The 25326-nt window shown below is 37.7% G+C and overlaps 1 protein-coding gene across 1 annotated transcript in view; it reads right to left on the reverse strand.

Annotated features, from left to right (window-relative positions):
* The window catches only part of VTI1A (vesicle transport through interaction with t-SNAREs 1A), a gene marked incomplete at both ends in the record, with an annotated part of 63485 nt that extends 40147 nt beyond the window's left edge, over positions 1–23338 (reverse strand). The window contains 5 exons of the mRNA XM_009575068.1: positions 13555–13665; positions 18036–18094; positions 20932–21066; positions 21178–21290; positions 23132–23338. Coding sequence (XP_009573363.1) covers positions 13555–13665; positions 18036–18094; positions 20932–21066; positions 21178–21290; positions 23132–23338 — 625 coding nt within the window. The remainder of the gene's footprint in view (positions 1–13554; positions 13666–18035; positions 18095–20931; positions 21067–21177; positions 21291–23131) is intronic.
* Positions 23339–25326: the final 1988 nt, after the last annotated feature.

Consider the following 25326-nt stretch of genomic DNA (forward strand, 5'->3'; position numbering starts at 1 on the left):
GTGCAAATCTTTCTTATTGCAGCGTTACTTTCACTGGCACATGAAACAGCAATGATAACAGGCTCAAAAAAAACTTTGAAAATAAAGTTAAAAGATACATGTAACTTAAAACTAACATCTTTTCCTACACAGAAAGGTTAAATTGTGGGGTTGACATTTGCATTTGTTACGTTGTCAACGTTTCCTGCCTATCAGCCTATGTACAAACAATATCTAAAGATGTCATCTACATATTTATACCAAAGGAGTTTATGAACAAGACCTGTCAGTATATTTTAACACCTTTCCAAAATGTCAGCTTTCATCAGGTATAAACACAACATGTTTAATTTATTAGTTTGGTTTAATATAAAAAGTTGACAATCATATGTCACCGTAACTATTGATAAGGTAAATAAGGACTACAGGAAAACGTCAAAAAGTTATTAAAATATTTCTCAGCTTCCTGAATCAAATTGGATTTATTGGCTTTTCTCTGTCAATAAATACATCACACATTTTTCTTCATATGGCTATTTTTGAAGTGATGTGTCCAACAGTGAAGTTTACAGACAGACTATAATTCTTGGAGAATGTGAATTCTATTTTGGCTGTTTTGGGCAGGGGAAAGGGTTTTGTTTAATGTTAAAAAAAAACCCACAAACACACAAATCTGTTCACCTGCATTTAAACACACACCAAAGATTTCTTCTTCTGATCTAAAATATACTAAGCCTGCATAAAAGTTAAAATATAAGGCACAAGAAACTTTGAATACAACTCTGAAGTTGAGCAAAGCAATACATTTGTTTCCACTTTCTACAGAAGGTGCTTGATTCAATTCCCTCAAGAGGAATGCTACTATCAAGGTCCACCTTCTTTGTTTATAATGTCAGGAGGACAAACTATTCTCACTTCTTTCTAGATATTTCCCCAAAAATGTAACAGAGGGCAGCACAGCTTCATTTCAAGAATTTCATCCCTCCCGCCACTACATAGCCAAACAGCTCATCAGTGAGTCGTTCCAGCCAGATTACAACAGTTTGCTCTATAGGGGAAAAAAAAATACCAGCCTTATTTATCGGAATGCAAGGATAAACTCCATTGTATAGATCAGTTCAAACACTCCTGCACGAGCCAAACCCAGGCCAAATTACAGCCAGTAGCACAGAAGAGTTTAAAGGCAGGGGGGAAATACACAATGGACCGTTCATTGACAGCATCTCTCCTTGCTGGAAGAAGCTTTTCTTTTTTTCAGCAAGTCCCACTCTACACCTCAGCATAAGACATGGAGAACAATTTTATTATTTCACAACCAAGCTGACACTAGGATTTCATACTATGGACATCAAGAAGTACTGCATGCCACAGCCTCTTAACTATTCTGTAAAACTTAACCTGGCAGGGATAAGGATAGAGATTTCTTAGAATACACCAGACATGCTGAGCATGCTCTCCAAGACCTGATTTGGATTTCCTGTTGCTTAGATAACAGGAATTTTACTAATTCTTGTCACTTTTGCATCAAAATCACAAATGCAGTGGTACCAGTTGGGGACCCAGATATGGAATATTGTAAGCATCAGCCACTAATCCTTTGTTGAGATCAGAAATTTAATGCTGAAGACCTTGAAAGTGCATTGGATATGACGGAAAACCAGAGGCTTTGTTTTTCTGTTCAAACGACAAGTGGGTGAAAGAATTGACACATGATCCACCACAAGTGACCTCTACATACTAATCAAACTCATTGAAAAGACAATTTCCAAAAATGACAGTAATCCAAATTTACTAACAATCAGATTTCAGGCTATAGAAGCACGCACCCTGGTTTCCTTTGTTTGAAATACGGTATGAGAAGGGGAATGGAAATTTCCAAAGGGCCTAAATCTTCCACAAAGGAAGGAAGGACCTCAAAAGACAGTCTTGCTCCAAAAGGATACATTTAACTACATCAGAACAGGTAGCATCTTGGAGTTATTCCACTATTGTTTCTGCAGTGTACATGAATTCAGGTTTTATCGCAGAATAGATTTAGCCCAGTTCTTAGACCAAACATCCTCACTTCAACATGGTTCAAAGCTGTTTGAAACACCAGTCTTTGGTTCAGACCCTTATTTCTGTGTTTGGTGCACATCTGAAATGGAGTTTCCAGTTCATTTTCCTCAAAAAGCAATCCTATTCAGACTCACATGCAGTAAGTGAGGAAAATTGAGAGATTCACTTCAAAATCACAGTACTACCAAACCAGACACCACCACTGTATGTGAAGCCCCAGGTGGGAGAAAATTCCTCAGCTAAGACATTTTTTAAAACATACAAATGGCTTGCAAACTGGTCCTGTATTATGAGAGAAGGGAACTCAGCAGATGACCTTAGCAACAGAGTACTTTTTAGGTACAAATTAAAAGTGAAAACTTTTAAAGTTTGTCCCAGAAAGAGAAACAGAAAAAGAAAAGTGAAAATGGGGAGAGAGAGGAGAAAATTTTCCTTACGCTCATTCTAAAATTCATGCATTTTAAACCAAGATCTCTACAGGGCACAAGTGCTGAGCCACCGATCTGCATTGCTGAACGCTGGACATGTAGCTCATGAATGGAAAGAAGAGGACCTTAATAACACGTTTGAAACTGACTCCAAGTATGGGTTAGAAGAAAGATGCAGCCCAGGTGCCTTCAACTGAAATAAAGATCTAACAGGAGGACAACATGACAGAAGGCAAGGAAAAGACAAAAGGAGCACTAAGGGCTTAAAAAGGCTGGGAAAGCGACTCAGGTTAGCAACCCCTAACTTAATCCCGACCTTTCTGTAACTTTTTACCTTGATTTAGTTGACTGAACTAACTTTGTGGGAAGCTTACACAACTGAACCAGAGAGTCTGATTTCTCCTGAAGACTGGGCAGAAAGAAGAGGAAGCTACATGGTCACTTAGGGGTATTAATAACATTGAATTACAAAAGAATACAAAAACACAGTCATTACAAATCAAACATGTTTTGTAGAACTATAGTTAAGACCCCTTCTTAGCATTATTAGTTTTACTCCCAACCACATTAATCTTAGACAAACAGTTCTCAGTGTTTTTTTAAGGATGCTACAAATTATAAATGAAATTAAATGAAAACTTGTAGTTTCAAAGACAGTTGCTAATGGAACAATCCATAATATTGAAACTAACCTATATTTCTTAAACAAAACAAACAAAAATAATGACAGAAACACATCAACATAACAACTCAGTTCTTTGCACAGTTCTATTTATTTAATACTCACTATCACAGTGCCAAAGAGCTGTGTACTCATGGATGAGAAACCCTTCTGCGCCAGGTGCTCTACGAAATAGGGATCCCTGTGTCAAAATACTTGCAGATATATGTCTCACAATACCAAACATCATTATGGATTTCATAAGTTACTTTTCAAATCTTGAAATAAGATAATTTGGTTTGATATTAATGCCATTATTCTCTCTTAAATCAAAATTAAATACCACTTTTTTCCTGGTTGGTGATACGCCCTAGCAAAGGTTACAGTTAGATTTAATAATGGCTCAAAGCCTTCTACTCACGAATCAATGGAAAAGAAGGTGCTGTCTTCATAATGCAGAGGCATTTTCTAAGGTCCAAGTCAAGACCCACCAAACACAACACAAGCCTTTCCTTTGACTTGCCAGAGTTCATATTTGAGCCTTTAGTGAACAGGTATGAAGTCTGCCATTGCAATTCAGTGTTTTCCAAAAGCCTGCCTAACATGTTTCCATGCTGGCCAGGAGGGCAAGTTGGTAAACACTACCCTTATTCATTCTAGTCTTAACTTCCCTGAAAATAAAAAAACAAACTAAGGACATGTTGGAAAGTTGTGGGCATTCAGAAAGTAAGTACAAATGCCACTCAATGGGAAAAATGCAGAGCCCACACACACACTCCCCAACTTCTTTTTCTTATGCACCAGGCACCAAATGTTTAGTTAGCAAAAATCTTTTTTCATTAAACACATCAGAAATGGTTAAATGTCACTATGGCAGGGAAAATAACTCTGTTCTACTACTGATCCCAGAAACCACTTGCTATATTCCTTTTCGCTATCTGTTCTTTATATTTCTACTCTAATTTTCATTGATCTGCTCTTTTATGAGTGAAATCTCTGTAGTATTTGTTAAATATTGGAAGAGCCTTATTTTCCTAGCACCGGCACCCTAAAGGCAGTTTATAAAAAGTGGATGAAAAGTAAGGGAGGTGCTGTATTTGATCCATTTATTATAAATGTATACAAGCATTAAATTGTCAAACATACAACTTACAGATCCTCTAGCCTTTGCCGCCGTTTCCTCCCCAGCTGAGTAAGAACAGCAAGTTTAAATAGACTTTGTGGCCAAGGACCACTTTTTGTTGTGGTTTGTACAGCGGCTTTAAGGGAAGCTGACTGTGCTTGGGACTGACTACTAAATGATTGCAGAATACAAATAAAAAGTTACCAAACAAAAGAACAGAGATATTCACACTTTTTCCATATGCTTCACATAGTAAAGATCATTATGTGAAGGAAAAAAAACCAAATCCAACAACCATTCTAATACAATTCCAGCTGCATTTTTTGCTTTATATTCCTCCCACACCAAGTCTTATGCCAGAAACAAGACATCTCCACTGCTGTAAAAGTCCATCTCCTTTTACCTGCACTAGAGTCAGTTCCATAAAGTTCCTTCTGTGTTTACCACTAGTATGTTAAAAAGAAGCAGCTTAGAACTTTATCCACACTGAAAACATCTGCATAAATATCTACTTTGTTCTGGGGTTAGAGTTTGGGGGAGGGACAGCAGCAAAATTTACAATTTTGGTTAAATTCAACCGTAATTTGTAAGAAAAAAAGATCGAATGAGCTGATTGAATGATTTTCCTTAAGAATCCCTGACACTGTCAAATTCACACTAACACGTTAGCCCTTCACAAAGACTTTTTAATCCATTATAGTACATTTCTTGAGAGAAAAGCCAAAAACGGAATTCAACTGAACTGCATTTCTATTGCACTAAATTTCAGTATTCCACTTTTGGAAACCTAAGATTATAAAAATAAAACTACGCAAAACATGATATTTGGAAACTTCAATTTCTTGTAAAACACACAAAAGTTAACACATAAGATCACTAAAGCAGTGCTATGGAAAGCATCAGAATACATCCATCACTGTTTCTTCATTTTGCTTATTAACAAATCTAGAATGTATTTGCATTTACAAGAATCTTTAACTAGCACAGAAGAATTTTCACTATGCCAATAACATTACCATAAATTTATAGCCTGTCTCCTGCTATTCTACGGCAAAGGTTTTCAGCAAAAAAAGGTATCTAAAATATTACTTGTACTAGCAGAATGTAATGAATGCTACTATTTGTAATGTTTGACAGCTGTTTGACAACCAGACATACAATATATTCAGTTACGCAGAGATGTTTTTACGCTCTAGTATCTGCCTATGATGCAATCGGAATTTCAACAAGCATTTAAATATGTAATAATCATACAAAAATTTCCCCTTGAATTCTGATTGAGAAAAATATCAAGACGAAGCACAAACCTCTTGAAGTTGGGTCAAAATAGCTACTTTTAACAGCAGTGCTTATATTTCAAGTTTAATTTCATGAAAGAGATTTTTTTACGCTCTAGTATCTGCCTATGATGCAATCGGAATTTCAACAAGCATTTAAATATGTAATAATCATACAAAAATTTCCCCTTGAATTCTGATTGAGAAAAATATCAAGACGAAGCACAAACCTCTTGAAGTTGGGTCAAAATAGCTACTTTTAACAGCAGTGCTTATATTTCAAGTTTAATTTCATGAAAGCAACAGAACTCAGCAAGCAGGCAAAAAAAGCCATTAACCACTCATTTGCCAAACTAATTTTTGACATGGGACAGTTAATCAGTAACCAATAAAAAGTTCACCATTTACCAGACGGCAACTTCACCATAAAGGAAAGCTATTTTTGACCATGGCAATTAGTCTCCTCATGTTTCAAACACTAAATTCTGTTTTCACATTAATTTTTAAAACTATGTGGTTTTAACTTAAAATAAACTGTACATCAAAAGAATGGAAAATAAACAGCCAGGAACACAATTTGACGGATTGGATTTATTTAGTTTATTTAGCTAAACAAGGTCCATTGGATCTCTTTAATAGGCTGACAGTTGCACTGGGCTGGTTAATAAAACATTCAACACAGTATCTTCAGCCAATATAGAAATGCAAATCCCACCAGAAATATTTTATTCATGAAACAGTAATTTCAGTTACTACCAAAGCAAAAAAAAGAAAAAAAGAAACAGGAAAAAAAAAAGGGGGGGAAAAAAGGGGGGAAGAGGCAGAGAGAGAGAAAAAAAAAAAGGTCTTGCTTTGCAAACAAACAGTGCCATCTAGTGTCATTGCCTGAACAAACAAATCAAGAAATCTGAAAAGGGCTATAATCCTTCCAGTGTCAAACTGGTACCTTCTCCCTGTTTTTTTGCTTTATCAGTAGCACATCTCTCTCCCCATTTTGCAGTCAAACACAAATTAGCCTCGCTCTAGCTGGGAAAAAAAAAAAGAGTAATAACACGTTAAGGAACTTGAGAGCGCAGTTCTAGTCTGAAATGCAAGCATGTTAAAATGATGGGGTTTTTGCTCAGCTTGTCTGCTGTTTTTTCTTGAAATCTTTACGTTTCTAACTCATGACAGAAACCAAATCAAACTTCTACTTATATGAGTGCAGGTGAGCAATACAACAAAGGGAGAGTGACATACGCTCTGTTCTGCTTTATTAGTCATTGCATCCCACACCTATGTTCCAACTGCAGAACCTGTATTACTGCTGCTATCAAAAGCAGGACAATGACAGCTTGCTTCTTTTTGCATGACAGGTAGGGGAGTATCACTTGACTAAAATAAGAAATCATTGAGAAAGTGGGAAACAGTAAAGCCTTCCTCCTTCTGCCCCCCAAAAACCAGCATTCACCTTCTGTATATGAAGTCACTTCACTCACCAGCTGGCTATAAGTAATTCTGAGCGGACATTGCTTCTTCCACTATCTGCTAGAAGACCAGTAAACAGATTTAATTCTACTACTTTGAGAAGTAGAAGTTCTAATGTAAGAACAAATTACATGGTAAATAGAGAAATGATAGTTCTCTCCCTGGGAAAGGCTGATGAGGGCTGGCATCCAGACATGTCTAAAGACTGCCAGGTGAGAAAGGATGTTCAGTGAAAAAGGCAGAGCTGATGTCATGCTGAATTTCTATTACATGCCTTAAAACATATTTTACAGAAGGATTTGATTCTGCCATAGATCATTTTTTAGCTTCATTTGACACAGAAACATTTTGTGTGTGAAGGGAGAAAGGAAAGAAGGAGGCACGAATACTTGCGGTGCACTCTATGAGTCAATATGCCTTTCATTCATAGACCCCAGCCAGACACAAGAATCATCAGACTCACCAAATCACTTCCTGAAAACACCTTTATTTGTAATCACTCAGCCAAGCCTAGTGCTCCACAAACTGGTTTTTCTTAAAATCATGTGCATCATCTCCACAGTCACTGACTTGCTGAAGGACCAGCAAACAGCATGCCACAAAACTCAGTCTTATCCCTACATGCTAACAGATGAGCAACGTCTCTGGAGAGAGAGACACAGAATTTCCTACGAGTATCAAGGTGAAGTCGGTTGAGAGAAGAATCTAGTTAAGGAATTAACTTTATTGACATTGAAAGTTTACTGCTTGGTTGCCCTTACCCAGCATATTATCTCCTCATGCATTGTGTTATGACATGCATCTTACTAGTCAAACATGGGAGGATTCTTTGTAAGCAACACCACAGAATTATAAAACCCAGGAGGTAAGGTGTGCTTTACTGGTCTGGCCTCTCAGGAATCTCAGTTAAGATGATCATAACCCCTTAGGTTAATTACAAATTAAGCATGTTAACTCCCATCTTTCACACTTTCCTCTAAGGAAAAGCATGTCATTACTAGTGAATTCCATGGTGAAATAAATTCCCTTCCTTCTTCATACTTCTACACAAAACTATAAAAAAATTCTTAGGACATAAATAAATTACGGTAAGTTTTCTACAGGGGATCTAAGTTATACCACCCCTTAATCTTTCATCAAAAACTCAGTTTAGGCCTTGAATGTTACCCAAAAAAAAAAAAAAAAAAAAAGAACATTCTTTCCTGTATCACTTTTTCCCCATTTAAAATAGCAGTCATTGCAAAATATCAAATGCCTTCGCCTTCTTCCACCACAAACCCACCAAGGTGGAGACACAAGTAAAAACAAACTGAAGACAATGTGGAATTTTCCTCTACAGAAAAGAAGTTGGCCTCAGCAGCAGCCAAGCAGACAAATATCGTATCAGAAGTTATTAGAAGAGGAAAGAGGAAAAAAAAATCAGTGCCTCTATATAGAGCAGTTTGAGTACAGTGTAGAGGACTGATTACTTATCTCAAGAAGGCAACAGTATCTATAAAAATGGCACAGCGAAGGAACATTTGTTCACAAAAATGCTTTCTCAAAATTAGATTGTCAAAGTACATGGTCAGATATTTTAAATTCTTTCTTCTGAAACTTAATCAGTTCATTCTCATGTGCATTAAAACAAATCCTCCACAGACAGCCCTGTTCAAAAGAGCTGTACTACTCACATAGTGAAAACTAATCTGATTTCAAAAGTTTCAAATTTGTCAACACGATCAGATTTTCACTACAGGCATGCGTGCCTGCCCGGGCAGGGTGCACATGCATACGTAACGTGTACACATGGTGAGTTCCCTGTTTTTAATAACGTCATTGGGATACAACTATGAAGATACACACATCTGTCCCACACACAGTTTATGATTTTGTACCTATAAGCAATAATGCTTTGCTTTATAAATCAAAATAATCCAGCAGCACCACTTGTCTCTAAACTTTTAGCTCAAACTGGAAAGCTAGGGAAGACTCTGGCCATAAAGATACAGGCCACTAACTTGTCATTTGACAAATGTAATTCATTAAGCTTATAGCCATATGAATATTTGTCTGGGTAGGTGACTGAACCTGAAATAAGGGTAGTAATATTTGCAAAAAGCAGCCAGAATATAACAGACACAGCTGCAGCAGTTTTTCAGGTGAGCTTCTGGGCTCAGGTGGTACTTCAGAGTCATGCAAAAGAACTATCATGGGAAAAGAGCTGCCATGACAGAATAGGAACAGTTCCTATGCCTCCTCTTTTATTTGATGGCTATTTTTCTTGTTGAATACACCCATCCCACTTTTGGCACTGATTATGTAGTACTCATTTTTGTAATAGGAATATTACTGTGTAATATGGTCTTACTGGATTTTTACATTTCCCCATCTATTTGAATGCCTCATACTTCAGCTGTATGCTTTTCAGGAAAATGCCCACTTTTTTTGTTTTTCCTTTTTTTATGGTGCCCTGACTTTGAGCCAGTACACCGAACCCTTGTGGTGAATACTAATGCTAGCAGATAACCACACATTGCTAAGTTTATATACTTACAGTTTCACATGACCTGGGATAGATTCAGGTCAAAGTATTTTTATAAAATCTGGAAAGCCTCTTACCACTGCATATCCTCACGGCTTAAAGATCATTGGCTATTTTCAGGTAACAATTAACTAAAAAATGCTTTATTCGAAAAAATAAACAATACCTATAGTCCATGTACTTAGAAGACTACAACAAAATACAAAGCTTTTTTTGCATTCAGAACTTACTTCATGCAGGCAGTCACCATGGACATTCTGAAATAGTCAAAAACAAAGTATTTACAAGCTTGAACCACATAATGGTGCATTCTTAGATGCAGGAAAAAAACCTGCTCATAGGAAGATTGTTTTAAATTTCAGGAACTGTTTAGTAGGTGGTCCCAAGACCTTAATCAACCCAGAAAGCACAAGTACGTGGTCTGCAACTCCAGTTCAGGCCACAAGATAGAGCCATTACCACAGCCTTTGCAACCCAGCAAGCCTGGTCTGTGCAGGAGCCCCGGGTTTGGGACCACAGCTTTCGAGACCTAACAGGAACAAAACCCCACTATAAAAATGCAGTACTGGGATATTCTATTGAAAATAAGATCATAAAACCAAGATTTACATCTGCAAGTTAAAAAAGACAACATAAGGCTTAACAAACAGTTTTACTCCATTTTGACATGTTTATCACACACAGTAAGCAAGCCTGAAACTTAGCCTTTTGAGGTGTATACAGCTTTTTTGCAAAGAAGTATCACTTTATGCTTGCCCTATTCTTATATTTCTCCCCAGGCATCTGCTCCGCATGGAAGACCGCACAGCTGACGCAAGCATCAGAAACCACTGCTGCCTTACGTTCAGGTGCTTTGTTAATTTTCCCCATCCGTATCCCCAGTGCTATGCTATCTGAGTACTTTTAATGACAAAATTGAGCTATTCTTTTTTTCATTCCCACTGTTCCCTCCCAGAGGGAGGGCCAAGATGGAGCAAGGTGCCTTTTTCTCCTCAGGTATGATTCAATGCAATTAGTGGGATACCAACTACCTGTGTGCAATACAGTGCATGGGGTAGATGTCATTGCCTCCACACACGCCTCTGGACCACAGAGCACCAATAATGGTAGGATACCAACTACCCGTGTGCAATACAGTGCATGTGGGGTAGATGTCATTGCCTCCACACATGCCTCTGGACCACAGAGCACCAATAATGGTCATGCAGGCATGACTCAAGATAACAAGGCTTAGCAAGGAGCGGAAATAAATCTCCTATTTGCAACTTGTTCCTATTTGATTAGAAAGTTAGAGACAAACAAGCCATGCTTTGAGTAACTTTTCAAAGTACAGCTCAGCTAAGCTCAAATCCGTATTTTTCAGAATACACTTCTGGCATAGTAAAGTGCACAGGAAAAAAAACACTAAATATTCATTAAGATGCCGCAGTATGTAGTAAATAATATCGAAGTGATGGTCCAGTGTTTTGTCATTTTTACACATATTGCCCAAGATCACATAAACTCACTAATTAGATACTACATGTCACAAATAAATCCTAATGTTGTCTATCCTTGTGGACAGTCCACAAGGACTGTCTCCTAACTTTTAAATATGTTGCTGTGCTGCTGTTTTCCATAACTGCCTGGGTGAGGGCAAATTTTCAAGATGCTATAAGGCATGCAAAGAACCACAAGATAAATACTCATGTTCATTATGATGAATATAAAAGAAAACTACCAATCCCAGTTCTGCGTTCACTTCATGTTTGAAATAGAGAACTTATTGAAAAAGACTGTATACTGAGGTATACATTTTTTGCAATTCATTTCACAGAGATTATTTCTTTAAAATGAAACACACACTTCAAGGTGATTGAGAAATGTCCTTTCCTCAGTGCACATGCTGCTTCACACAGGAAGAAAGGCCAAGCCAAATACATTGGGATCCAGCTGAGATTCCAACTCAGTTTATAAAGAGCAACAATTAACTTTGGAAGCTCACATCTGCGTGCCTTTTGGAAAAGCCAAGAACTTTGAGCAGCAAACCTGTAAGCTGATCCTAACCTGACACTGCCAGTGTCATTCCCAGTTAAGAATTTCCCTTCATGTATAAATGTGAATTCACTTTAAAAGTACTTAGATCTGCTTTCCCTAAAGGCCTACTAAAGTTCTTACATAAACTCTGTATGTTTTGCTTACAGTCAAACAGGTCACAACTCATTCAGGACAATATTCAGGCAAAACACTCAAAAGCACTTTCATTTCAGCAAATGCTCTCAACTTCCTACCTTCAGTGGCCCTGCAGCTTATAGAATCAAAATAACATCTCCTGTCCCTCCTTCTCTTCCCTCTTTGAACTCACAACTGAATCATTTTGTTACATAGTTTCCAACAAGTTGCTGTTGACTGGAGAATAATCCAAAAAGAATCTCAAACCCTCACATACAAACTTGGAAAAATGTTCATACTTAGAAACTGGGATTATGTAGGGAATTTAGTTGTAACAACACTATTTTCTACATAACAGATTTTTCCAAGCACAGCTGCTTTTCTTTCAGTGCTTTGCTCCATCCTTGGCTCCACTTTCTTTCCTTGATCTTCTGCTGAATGCCATCCTTGGGTTTTGGGCTGTTGTTTTTTCCCATTATTATGATCTGTTCCTTCCTCTTTCTCATGCTGTTTTTGCTCCTTCGCTCTGAGCACAAACTTACCTTCTTTCGATCACGTAACTCCTAGTGCTCTGATGCATTTCTTCCACACACGCTCGTTTCTCCTCTTCCATAAGGAGTGTCCCATTCTGAACTCTCCCATTCCCTATTGCCTGGGAATATGGAAGTACCAATTCCCCTCTTCTGCCTACATAGAGAAATAGGCCAGCAACAAACACATGCTGAAAGTGAATTCTCCCACATCTGAGAAGATAAACAGCATTCACGACTGGTCCAGAAACTGCTCTCTCTTGGAAGCCACTGTTTAGCCAGAAGGGCCATACGCACTTGCTACAGCGGGACAGCATGAGATTGTCTCAAAATTTTGATGCAAGTCTTTTTATCGTGACATTCCTCAAATTTTACAAAATTGCAACCATCTTCTAACTAATACATTTTTGTGCAACTTCTCAACTTGGCAGAAGCACAGAGGAGTGACAGTCAGCTGGATTTCCTGGCTGCAGGTAATAACATTGACTCCCCTCCCCTGAAGGAACAAACTGCTGCCAGCAACCCGAGAAAATTCACAGTTCTCCAGTGAATGGAAAATACTGCCAACAGTTATTTCTTTCTCCCTACCCTGGAGGAACTGAGCTGCTGCCAATTAACACAGCATTTTCCTACACTTTGCAATCCCTTTGAACTTTTTCAGGATTTTAAAGGAAACAGTTTTGTCTCTATGTAAATCTATTCAGTGCAAATCCTAATCACAAAAAAGGACTGATAACTGTAGCAGAAGCCTTTAGACAAGGGAATCTTGTTAGTTTACATCCATTACTTGAAAAATGTAGTATTTATAACCAATTTATACAAAGAATCTAAGCGCAATGGAAAAGAAATCACAGAGACTAAGAAATGAAACGCACATGAGATAAACTACATTCAAAAATAGCATTGATTGGAGATTATATTGCTTTTCATGTTACTGCCCACATTACTACAAGCTGTCTTAAATGAACCATTATCTTCCACTCAGGCTATACTTACATTGTAATTTAAGTATTAATTCTGATGTTCTACCAGTCATTCCTTGAGAAATAGGATTAAAAGCTGACTATTTTTGCTACAGCATGAACACTCACAACGTTTAATTGAAAAAGAAACAATTCAGATTCAGGGCAAAAGGACAGAAGACTAGCAACTTGAGTATTCGTATGAGACTGCTACAAAAAGCAAAGCTTCCCTTCCTCCATTAGGTTTTCATCTCTCCATAAATACAGCAAGATAGACGCAGAACTTGTATCTCACACTAGTCAAAAATATCCTCTCAGTTGCCTGAATAACTGCACTATTATATTTTAAAAATTCTCATAGATGCCTTCATTATATTATATGTTAAACACTCACAAAATCAGCTTCAAGTTTTCCCATTTCTTGTTTGTAGCTTCTCATTCGACTGCTGTACATTCCTCGGCTTTGAGGTGGGATCTCTCGAACTTCAAGTTCCATCTGCTCAAGCTAGCAAGTAAAAATAAAGAAAAGATGTAAATCAAAAGGGTAATTAAAGCAAGGATGAATTTACCTAAATTGTTCACAAATACTAAGAAATATTCCTTCTTTATCAAGAAAAATGTTGTTTATTCTGCAATATATAAAAAATTTATCAAAATCTTTACATAGCCTTAAGTCAACAAACAAGTGACAAAATTAATATTATTAACACTTAGAAGGAATGATTCTAGTCAAACATTTCTGGATTTCAATTCCAAATGTGATGAATACATTTTATTACAAGAAAATAGGAAAACTGAGGTTAAATAACTGTCTGCAAATGAGCATAGTTCAGAAGAAAGTCTACCTCCATCTAGCTGTGTGATTTTGGAAACCCTTGGCTGAAAAAGGTATTTTGTTTGTTTTTATACACACACACACGTATGTGTATATATATACATACACATGTATATGTGTATATACGTGTGTGTGTATATATACACACATTTAAAGTTTTATTTACTACCAGCCTTTATGTTTAATAAAATAATTCTTGTTCTTTTAAATACTGCTTACTCAGCAGAATTACAAAGCCTGAACTAACTGCCTAAATCTGCATCCCAAATCTGTATGTAGGTATATTAAATAGCTGAATTTCAGGGTTTAACGACAATGCTATTCAAGAACTTGCATACAGTCAAATGCATTAAAACATCAGAGATAGAAAAAGGTTTTGAAAGATATATTCTATTTATTCTTGCCATGTAGAATACTAAGGGGCTTGGAACGCAAGAATATGGCAGAGAGGTACAGAAAATCAAAAGGAGTTATAAACCAGGGTTGAGCTGCCTGCTAATTACCTGCCCACTGGGTCATGGAGCCTCCACTACATGGTGCTGTCTGTTCGGGAATTCTATTTTGCACAGCTGAAGAATCTCTTACCTGCCTTTTAAAAATCTTTCCAACTTGCTCTAAAAAGATAAAAGAATACCTCTCCTTGGTTGCTGCAAGCACCTGAAACAATATTTACTCACCTCCTACTGATCTCAGTTGAGCAGTATGGCATTGGAATAGAAATGCCTTTCAGTTAGGGTCCCAAGCTACTGGTTACGGGTCTTCACAAGGGACAGCTACAGTTTATTCCTATGTAATCGATTGCTTACACTTTGAAATTTCATCCTCATATCATAAGAAAAGCATCTGAATTTAATCAATGGAATTACCACATACTCAAAAGTCATTCTGCCTGATCTATTCTGATTATACAAAATTATACTCAATAATAAACTGTAAAGCAAACTTTAATTAAATAGTCAGTAATGAATTGAAACATACAAAGCAATTTCTAATTCTACCCAGTTCTTTGGCTCAGGCTTAACTTTCCAAAGGGGTATTATAAATTAAACCGATAGCTGGAGTTAATGGCTTATTTCTTATCAATTTCATCTCAATATATTTGATCTCAAATGTTCTATAAACATAGAAAACATTCCTCTCATATATATGAGGTCATATATATGCAAGGTCGGGATACTTTAATGAAGTCTCAGTTCTTACCTATTATATAAAAATGAAACCATCTCCCAGTCAATACAGAATTTGCAGCAAGGATCAGACCACAGTCCATGAAATCCAAAATGTTAATTCTAAAGAGTCAGTATCAGAGAGTGTAAGGTCCAAGGAACAAGGATGAAGCATGCATATTTAGGCTGACCAACGTTTAACATCTTTTTTTTGGCATCATGAGATCAAATGGGTACATTTTGTGGCTGAGCTGATACATTGCTATGCCTAGTCGTGCAGAAGATAGTGGTCCAAGCAGGTGTGAACCTAAATGCAATCTACTTTCATGCATCTTCACTTTCAGGCCTCATATTATTGGTCATAAAACCATATTTTTCATACACAAGCAAGAACAGAGCTAAATTCTATGAAAAGCTAAAAATAACCTGGCACTTAAATCTCAAAACATCTGTAGAAGCTCAAGTGTTCTTCAGAAAACCTAAAAGCTCAAACTTCTGTTATTGCTTATGTTCAAACTTGCCACCACTGTGGTGAAGCTGAGCATTTTGGCACCTAACTCGTGCCCAAATTCATAAACCAGGCCCCATCCTTAAGGCTCCTCATGGGTTTAACCTAGCATTTGCAACACAAGAATTTTGTGATGTGACCATCCATAAAACATAAAGGCAAATAATACACAGACTGTTTTTTCTTATTAAAAGCAAAATTTCACTTAAAAATGCTAATTCCAGCTCTTCTAGCACATGCTAGATTTTACACTCAAAGAATTTCCCTAAGGTTATCACAACATTCACCTTTCCCAAAAACCTGGTAAAAATAACATTCAGATACTCCACATGGGATGTAGAACGGCAGGATTTCTCTCCAGAGATCTCTTACTCAACAGCTCTGGCTTGAAAAGGCAGCCTGGGAGCCTGAAAAGTGTTGGTGTCAGTCCTGCACGTAGATCAAATCAATTACACCAGTGATTTTACCCAAACAAAGCAGACAGTGTTTTAAAACAATCAATGGTTAGTCAATGTAAATAAATTATCTCTACAATAATATTTATAATGCATGAGAGTGTTATTTCCTAGCCAAGAAGGAAATAAAACAAAATCAGCTAAACCCAGCTTTGACTACTCAGGACAATGAAGCAAACCAATGTATGAAAACTACCAGTAGCAAGGAATTAGGTTTATTTTGATTTTCTACTGCAGCCTTCAGTTTAAAAGAGGATCTTTTTAATCACTTCTGTTATTAGCAGATTTGTCCGAATTGATTTTTAAACCCAAGCCTTGACATTAATCACAAACATGTTAGGTAATTGCTTAAAGCCAATAATTGAATTAAGCACCTGTCTAGCAGCATTAGCAACAAGATCTAAAACAAAAGCGTGAAAGAAAAGCCAGTACATTAAATGAAGATCATCATTAGGATAAAGGTACAGATACAGGATTTACGTTTTAATCTTACAATAAATACAAATTTAGATGGTCTTTTTCTGACACAAGGAGAAAAGTAATGAGCCATTAACTCAATTTCTGCTCCTTCCAATCTTACTTTGAGTAGAAAACCAAATTTGAATTATTTTTCATTAGACCACCCATGCTACCATGTCCCTGTACTGCTATGCTTTTTTGCCATGTCAAGTTGTAGTGAAAAGGAGATGAAAAACATTTCTAGATTTTTACTTTCTTTCAGCTGTTTGAATATAAAAGTGCCCAAAAGGCCTTAATATATCTCCAGAACAATCTCATGAGTTGGGACAGTAATTTTACCGTGTTTCTCACTGAGAGTACCAAATCAGAGAGGTTAGGCACCTTGCCATCCAGGGTAAACCTGCAGTGGAGTCATCCCAAGATCCAGCTTTTCTGGATGCTATTCCAGTGCGCCGGTCTACAACACTAATCCAATTCTTAAACTAAAAGCACCAGGTATGTCCACAAAAACTCTAGAGTCCTTTTTCTTCCCATGCCACTTTAAAAAGTGAATTTCAGTATTACTGTTTAGTTAGCAACCAAATAATTGACTCAAGTTGCTCAATTATAAGAACTTTCAGGCTAGAACTAATTTCCTTTCCCTATTCTAACAGTCAGATTACATTTCTGACACTAGATAGACCAAACTCATTTGCAAGCAATAAACAAAAGCAACTTCAGGCAAGGAAGTACTGGCTATGTGGGAAAAAGTCAATCTCAACTGTCACCAATACTTTGCTCAGTTAGTCCACATCTACAAAACTTTACTTTTATACTCCCTCCACATGGAGGACATGACAGGCTGTAATGGGAACAAATTAAAAAAAAAGTCACAGTTGCTTAACATATATTGCTTTCTTCTGTCAGTGCGGACCACTAACTAATGCTTCGTTAACAGACATACTCTTCTTGGATCACGCTACCATTGCCCCCTTGACCTCAAACAACTAAATATCTTAATGTCTCACTCACTAAAAGAGAAAAAAAAGATCTACTGCTCTACAAGACAATCAGACAGATTAAATCAAGCAGATGCATGGGTCCTACAAGAAAAAAACAAACAGTCCAGGTGTGTAAATATTTAGGTCAATTCGTAAAGTACCTAATCCACAACTCAAAGCCTGTAGCAGCCTGTAATAGCTTACAGCAATAACGCAAACCTTAAATCACTTAACACAAGATTAACAAAGGATACACTCCTTTTGGGTATTTCATATCCTCAAATAATAACTATTTCAAAAATATTATTTCATTTTCATTTTATATCATTTTTAATATGATATTTTATATTATATTATTTCATTTATTATTGTTAAGCGTTTTTAGGGCATCATGTGTGTTAAATGTTACCACTAACGATCCTATTATTTTCCCTAGGAACTTGCAGTTAACATATGAAAAGCCAAAACATACCAGTTCCCTTGCTTCTTCGAGCTGTTTCTCAATATTTGCAACCATCTGCTTCTTGTCATCTGAAATAGAATTGTGAAAATACCAATATAATTGTGCTCTTGCCATGAAAGAAAAATACACCATTTCAAAAGCTTATACATACCAGTTAAAACTGACTCAAGGGATTTACTGTGTGACACCATCGTGCACTGTGATACCCACATTAATTGTAATTGTAATTAAAAAAAAAAAAAAAAAAGGAGATTGGAGAATCTTTGAAGTCTTATGCAGCATTTGCTAGTTAGGAAAGCAGTTACAGCTGCTGCAGGGGCAGGAGTTATGCCTCAGCAGGTGCTTGCTGGGTGTCTACAAATGCATGAGAAGGCACATACTTATGCCAAATGGAAAAAAAATTATGATTTAAGAACAAAGGCTTATCCCATTTATTTGCAAAACATGAGATGGACAAAACCAAGCATCCCACTTATAATGAATCCAGGTACTGAAGAAAAATGAGGTTTCTATTCCCCTGCTCCTATCCTGGGTCTAGAACCCTGTTTCTTCTGCTTCAACAGAAACAAAATGAAATGCCATGGGAACTACAAGAAAACCACTGTCTTCTAGTAGCAGTAAACATGTAAATTAGTAATAAAAGATGAAAATTTTAAAAAAGTTAAAAACAGTTATAAGCTATAGATAGCAATCATCATCTGCCAGGTTCCCCAACAAGTCTATACCCCAGCTATAGAGAGCACGTCTGACCTTCCACCCGCCTCTAACCATCCGTTCTCAAGCAGAGAATCCAATATGAACCGAGATTCAGTATCACATCTGCCAAATACTCCCATTGCTTGACCACTTGGTTTGTTACAGCACGGAAGGGGACTTTCTGAGGAATATTCAGTCACTGGATAATAAAAACCCCCACATTGCTTAACTACTGTGAGAATTCAGGGGCTGCAATACCACCATTTGCACCACCTCGTGCCCCTCTCATGGCCACATCTTCCATCCTTCTGACTGTAAATCCACACATTGTCTCAACGAAGTTAACAACAACCCTTTACACCACTATCTGTTTGAAACCAAGAGCATCGTGAGACATCTGTGCTGTTGGTTTGCCTGATGAAGCAGATAAAAAGTGAATTGCAAAAAAGTATCTCCAGTCATTGCTCCCCAGAGATCACGATGGGTAAGTCTACGTTGGCACAAGAGACTTTATTGCGTATCTTTAGACTTCACGGTTTTCTTTTTTAGCCTGAATTCCTTTGCTTCTCTTCCACATGATCTCTTTGTATCCTAGAATTGACACATTAAAGACCAAAAGGGACTATCTGATGATCTCCTTTGATCCTCTGCATGCCACAAACCACTGAATTTCAAGAGGGACCCCCTTTATTAAATGTATATAATTTAGCTTCTCACAGGCTGAAATGCTTTATTTTTGAGCAAACTTAGTGCCATAGGCAGGAATCAGGGGATGCTGAGGTAGCAACCAAAAACAGAATTTCTGCCATATAAAGTAAAACGTGCTCTTAAAACAACCTTCTTTAAAAGCAACAGAACCACTTCTGAAAGGACTATATTGCTACAGTTTTTGGTGAAGCATCCCCAGCATAAGCAAGTCATGTTTCAGCTGAGCCCTCCCACTGCTGTTCCACAGTACCCTGCATCACATTTGCACAGGCCTATCCATCTATCTTCTCATTTACCTAAGATACTCCACACTCTCATTTAAGGACACGTGAACACCATCATCTGTCCTTCTTCAGTTACATACATTGGAGCTCTGCCTGCAGAGAGGATCAGGTTCAGGATCATCTTTCCACCTTTAAGATAACGCAGAGATCTTTGCAAATAACAGCTATGCAAGGACTAGAAAAGCTGTCTTCTGAGGATACAACAGTATGTCTGGCGAAACATAGCTAGAACAAAATCTGGAACAACACTGAAGCCCTCTGAGTAAAGGGAACTCTGCCAGTGACACAAGTGAGAAGTTAGAGCTCACCTCTAAATCCTCCCAGTTTCCCTTCTTATCCTTGAAAGAGGCCCAGAATTTTATCAAGTAATCCTCTCTACAAAGCTAAAGCCATGAAAAAACAGCATCCTTCTTGCAAATCTGAAATTCACACTGCCACGTCTGGTGGATTCTACTACAGCAGATGTAGGAAATGCTCATTTCTGTGCAGCACTTTTAGCTCTCTGCTAGCCATGTCTTCCTTTAATTCCCCACCAGGTTATCATGATGGCACCCAAGCCAGAAAATGTAATTGTTAGTGATTTATCTTGCTAACATAACTAAACCCAAAAGAAAAGAGAATCTGCCGCTTGTTTGCCACACATTTCAATTCTCCTACGCAGCATCCCAAAACACCTCTGTTCCTTCCTTTATTTGGAAGCGGGCAAGATGACGGTGGACGAAAGGAAAAACAATGTCAGATATAAAACACATGAAACCATTTTATTGAAGCTGAAATAAAATTTAAAAACATAGCAGCAGAAAATAAATGTACTATAGCAATTTCAGTATTTCCCTGAGTTTTACTGGATTACAATTTCCATACACATTAAGTAATCTGAAATTTAGGGACATAAAGTTGGGGTTTGGGGGAAGATATTTCATGCTGTACAAATTCTGTGTGTACTTGTGATTGCAAGAACTATCTAGCACTCCATTGACCAGTAAGATCTTACCTACCCACAGAAATATTAAGGTACAGACCTTTAGTAAGGAAAAGTCATTGGTACACAAGGAGGTCTGGCTGAAACTGCTCCCATAAAATTGAGGAGGTATTAAAATGATCAATGGTTTAGTTAATTAACCCAACTCCAGAGTTGCATTTTAACATCGTCCCACATTTATCAATACATAATCACCCAGCTGGTGACCAGAGCAACTGCTGGGAGCGAGGCCTACTGACAACAGGCCTTTGTTGTTCCTTCAAATACAGATGTGTGAGCAGGCGCATGGCAACATCCCAGCACTGCAGCTTTGGAGCAATATCTTCATGGATTTCCAGGAAAGCAGCTGAACTTGTTGCAACTGGTGATCCTGTAAGGCACACAATAACATGTAGTCCCCAGAGCAAGAAGGGGTGGCAGGATCCAGCAGAGTCACTTTGGTAAGGAAAAGCAAGCTTACCAAAGTGTAAGTATCACCCACTTGGTTTCGCTTTCCTCTCTTCCTCTAGCTGCATCCATGTAAAATCCTGGTGGGAGTAAGCTGCCTGGAGCCACTTGCCTGCAGGACTGCCAATACCTCTAGACCTATTGTTGCTATCAGGAACAGAAGCATTAACTACAACACTGTCAATCAGAAAGCACTTGCTGGAATGGTTTTCAGATCGTTTACTTTCAGTTTTACTACCATGGTTAACCTAAGGAAACAACTTATCTCACAGCCAGAATCCCCATAGAAAGGAGGGCACAATATCCACAGGATGACTTGCTCAGAGACTGCAGATGAGGTCAGAGGGAGTTACTCAGAGTAAGAGAAGCTTGCCACTAATCTAGTAGATCAGGACAAACAAGTTATGATCCAGTTAAAGATCCTCATATTACTAACTGTATTACTCCACTGCGTCTTAGTAGTTTTCAAACTGCCTACTTGATCGTTTCCTTAAATACACTTCCATCATATGAAATAATGAAAAGGGTTTTTTAATAACTTTTTTCTTAATACAGAATTGATAATATCCTTTAAAGAAAATAAAAAACAATGCTCCATCAAATATATCTAAATTTAGAATAGAATTTTTGTCTCCACATTGCCAGACAGAATGTCCTAAATAAAGTATTGCATGCATCTCATATATAATTTAACTGGTCAAATTGACAAAATATGGATAAAAACTGGAAACAGAAGTGGTTTTTTCCTCCAGATAAGGATTGCAAAGAAATCCATTCTATGTTTGTACACAAGGTTGTATCACATTTTCCTCAGTTCTTTCAGCTTTGCCCTTGCATTAGTCACTGTTTTGTCCCCCAAAATACAGCAGCTACAGAAAGGCAGAAATCTGCCTACAAGTGTAGAAAGATAACACAGCACTGGTTTGATCTCACAAGGAATAAAGAGATTAAAAAAGTCTGGACCAAAACTGAGTAGTCTCATTGCTTGTGGAATTGCTTCTTTTTATTAGTACGTGCTGAGGAAGAGACCGAGTATAACAAAGGGCTTCAGTTCATAGACCACTTGCAGATTTTGCTACACTGGCTGAGGCGGTTTACATGTTCACGGCTGCCAGAAGTTACTGTCCAACAGCAGAGACAAATGGAACAATACATGCATTTCTCTCTTTGGGTTATAAAAGTTGGGTTCAAGAGGCACAACATAATGAGCCAGACCTGAAATGGTGACAGTAAACTCCAGTACACGGGTACAACAGAAAATTAAAGGTGGGACTTTCTTCAGCTAAATCTGTTAGAGACCGAAATACAGTGCTTTGATCACCCAGTAGAAAATGCAGGTATTGAGTATCAGAAGAATGACAGCACTCACGTCTAAAACCATCATGACCCAGAGGCTACTGTGCTGGTAAAAGGCTAAGTATCACCACTTGTGCTGATAAAACTCTCTTTCAGATCAAGCAATCAAAATTTATATACACTTTTAGTCAAATCACACGATAGATGTTTATCTGAAACACCGAGGAACATCAATAAAATACATCAATGATCTTCATTCTTGAAAGATCTGTAACAGCATCACAGAAAATCTATTTAAAAGCCATTTCTCTATTTAGAACACTTCCTTTAATCCTCCAGATGATGTTTGCCTCACCAGAAGACATTTCTTCCCAAGATGTTCTATTGTCCCTGCTGCTTATTGTTTCTGTAGTATCAGAGTGCCTGTGTTACATTTCTTGCTGAACTATTTATGCATCTGTGACAATACGGATTGTTTGTTGAGCCATCATCCTCCTACAACACAAGACAGCATCAAGTGCTGACAACACCAAATGCAGGAATGTTACAAAAACAATTAACCAGTATTTCTCCACTTCAACTGAACGCGACGCTTACAGCAGGTCCATCTTGGGCAGCAGAAGGAAATAAATCAGTCACTAGACTTCTGAAGATCTCTCTGTATTATGCAGAAGTAGCACAAGTCCTTACACCTTTTATCCTGCTTCTTCCAGCGTGGGGGAAGAAGGCCATCAGCAATCTCTCTCAAGTCACTGCTGCTGAAAACTGCCACCTCACGTGCATCTCTCCTCACGTCCCCCTCCCACCTCATAATCCTCTTTTTGAGGCTCTCCCAGCCATCTCCACAAGAACTAACTGGAACTTCTGGTGATGAAGAAGCAAAGATCTTGCAAATATTCCTATTAAGAAACAAGGGAAAAATGTGTATTTAAAATATTTCTGGTGAAGTGTTCAGCATAGTCAGAGATTTTTTTTTCCAGGTCGTCAAGTGCCTCTATTAGCTAAGACTGCAATTTTTTTGAAGTCATATAGGATTTTTTTGCTGATAAAAGATAGAATAGCCATGAAAACTGAAGCAATGCACTCACTCATAAATGTACAGTGCAAGAAGCAGCTATAATGCAAGCCAGTCCAAACCACGTATGATGAGCCTCAAATCCTAACATGGAAAAGCCACCTCTTAAAAAAAAAAATAAAAAAAAAATTAACCACCGTCTTATCTGGAGGCCATTTAGCGCAGTACCACACTACTGGTCCTGCAGGGAACACGCATCTTTCTCCTGAGAGGACAGCAAATTCTGAAAAAAGCTTCTAATGGCCACATAAAAGAATCATGATTTCAAAGCCTGCTGCTTCTAGGCTATGTCACTGTTTAAAACAATAGTCTTTAAATATCACACATTTAAGCTCCAAAGTTTCCCTAAGTGAATAAGGGAGACTGATTCAAGGAGATGATTATGGAAATCCACTACTACTAAGCAGAATATTCTTCCTACCATTGAACAGACACTGATGACTTCTAAAATCTATACAATTAGGAAATTAAATCTCTATTCTTTTTCCATAAATCAGTGTAGCACTAGATTTTCAGAAGAGAAGCCATTAGTATATTTATGATGTCTCCCTGTTCCTACATGAGGTCTTTAAATTTACTCTGTTTAAAAAGTGAACAAACCCTTGTGAGGCAGTGGGAAATACTTCCTTGATTAGGTACATTACATTAGTGAAGAATTCACTGCATCCCCTCAGTAAATTGTTCCAGTGGCCATTTACAGGTTAAATATAATTTCTGAGCAGACTAAATTACACCAGTTCTAAATTTCAATCACAAGAACTCTTTGGATCTCTCCCTTCTTCATTTTGTAAGTCTCCATTACAAAATAGAAAAAGCTTTCTACCTGATAAGTACCTGCAGATTGTGACTGAATTATCCCCCCATGTCCTTTTTGTTAAGCTCTACAGCAAAATAGCTTTGTTAAGCTGATGAAAAGGCATAGTTTCCTGTCCTTTAATCGTGCCTAAGATTGGTCACTGAACCCCAATTTATCAGAAGACTTTCTAACTTCCTAAGATTAGAATTGGACATAACTTTCCAGAACAGGCAGATTTTTACTCAAAATCTCCATTTATTCATTTCAGATGTATTTCGGACCTCTGAATTAACGTTGCACTGAGATCATGTGTTTTAGTTGACCACCTACCTCAAATCCTCTTTAGAGTCACTACTTCATCACTTCATGATGCATTTCCCACTCTAAAAGTAGGAGATTATTCTTTGGTCCTGGATGCATGGTATTTTTTCCTTTAGTCATATGGAAAAGTACACCATTAGTGTGTGTTTATTCCCTCTTTATACAATATCCACTCCTCCAGTTTAAGTATCCTAAAGCTTTGGGGAATGTGTACAGGAAGCAGAGACAGAAGTATTTAATGACCTGGAAACAGAAGAGGCATTAAGCTGAGCTACAAGAGGGACAGATGAGAAATCACAGAATCATAGAATAGTTTGGGTTGGAAGGGACCTTTTAAAGGTCACCTAGTCCAACCTCCCTGTCGTAGGCAGGGACATCTTCAACTAGATCAGGTTGCTTAGAGCCCCGTCCAACCTGACCTCGAATGTTTCCAGGATGGGGGAAATCCTCTAGTTTCAGCTTCCCTCTGTCTCGTACTAGGAGACCTGTCTTAGGGCACTGATTCATATGCACTAGAAGATTGAGCTGGACTGGTTAGAGATTATCATTTTCAGCTTTCTACCCTAACACTCTTATAGACAATATTGTCTGCATCATGAATACATCATGAATCAGACCATGAATGCTCCAGGCTACTGATAAACACATTAAAGCAGATGAACACTGATTTCTTCAAATCTGCTCCTACATGTGAG

This window comes from Fulmarus glacialis, unplaced genomic scaffold (assembly GCF_000690835.1).
Source record: "Fulmarus glacialis isolate BGI_N327 unplaced genomic scaffold, ASM69083v1 scaffold1703, whole genome shotgun sequence".
NCBI lineage: Eukaryota > Metazoa > Chordata > Aves > Procellariiformes > Procellariidae > Fulmarus > Fulmarus glacialis.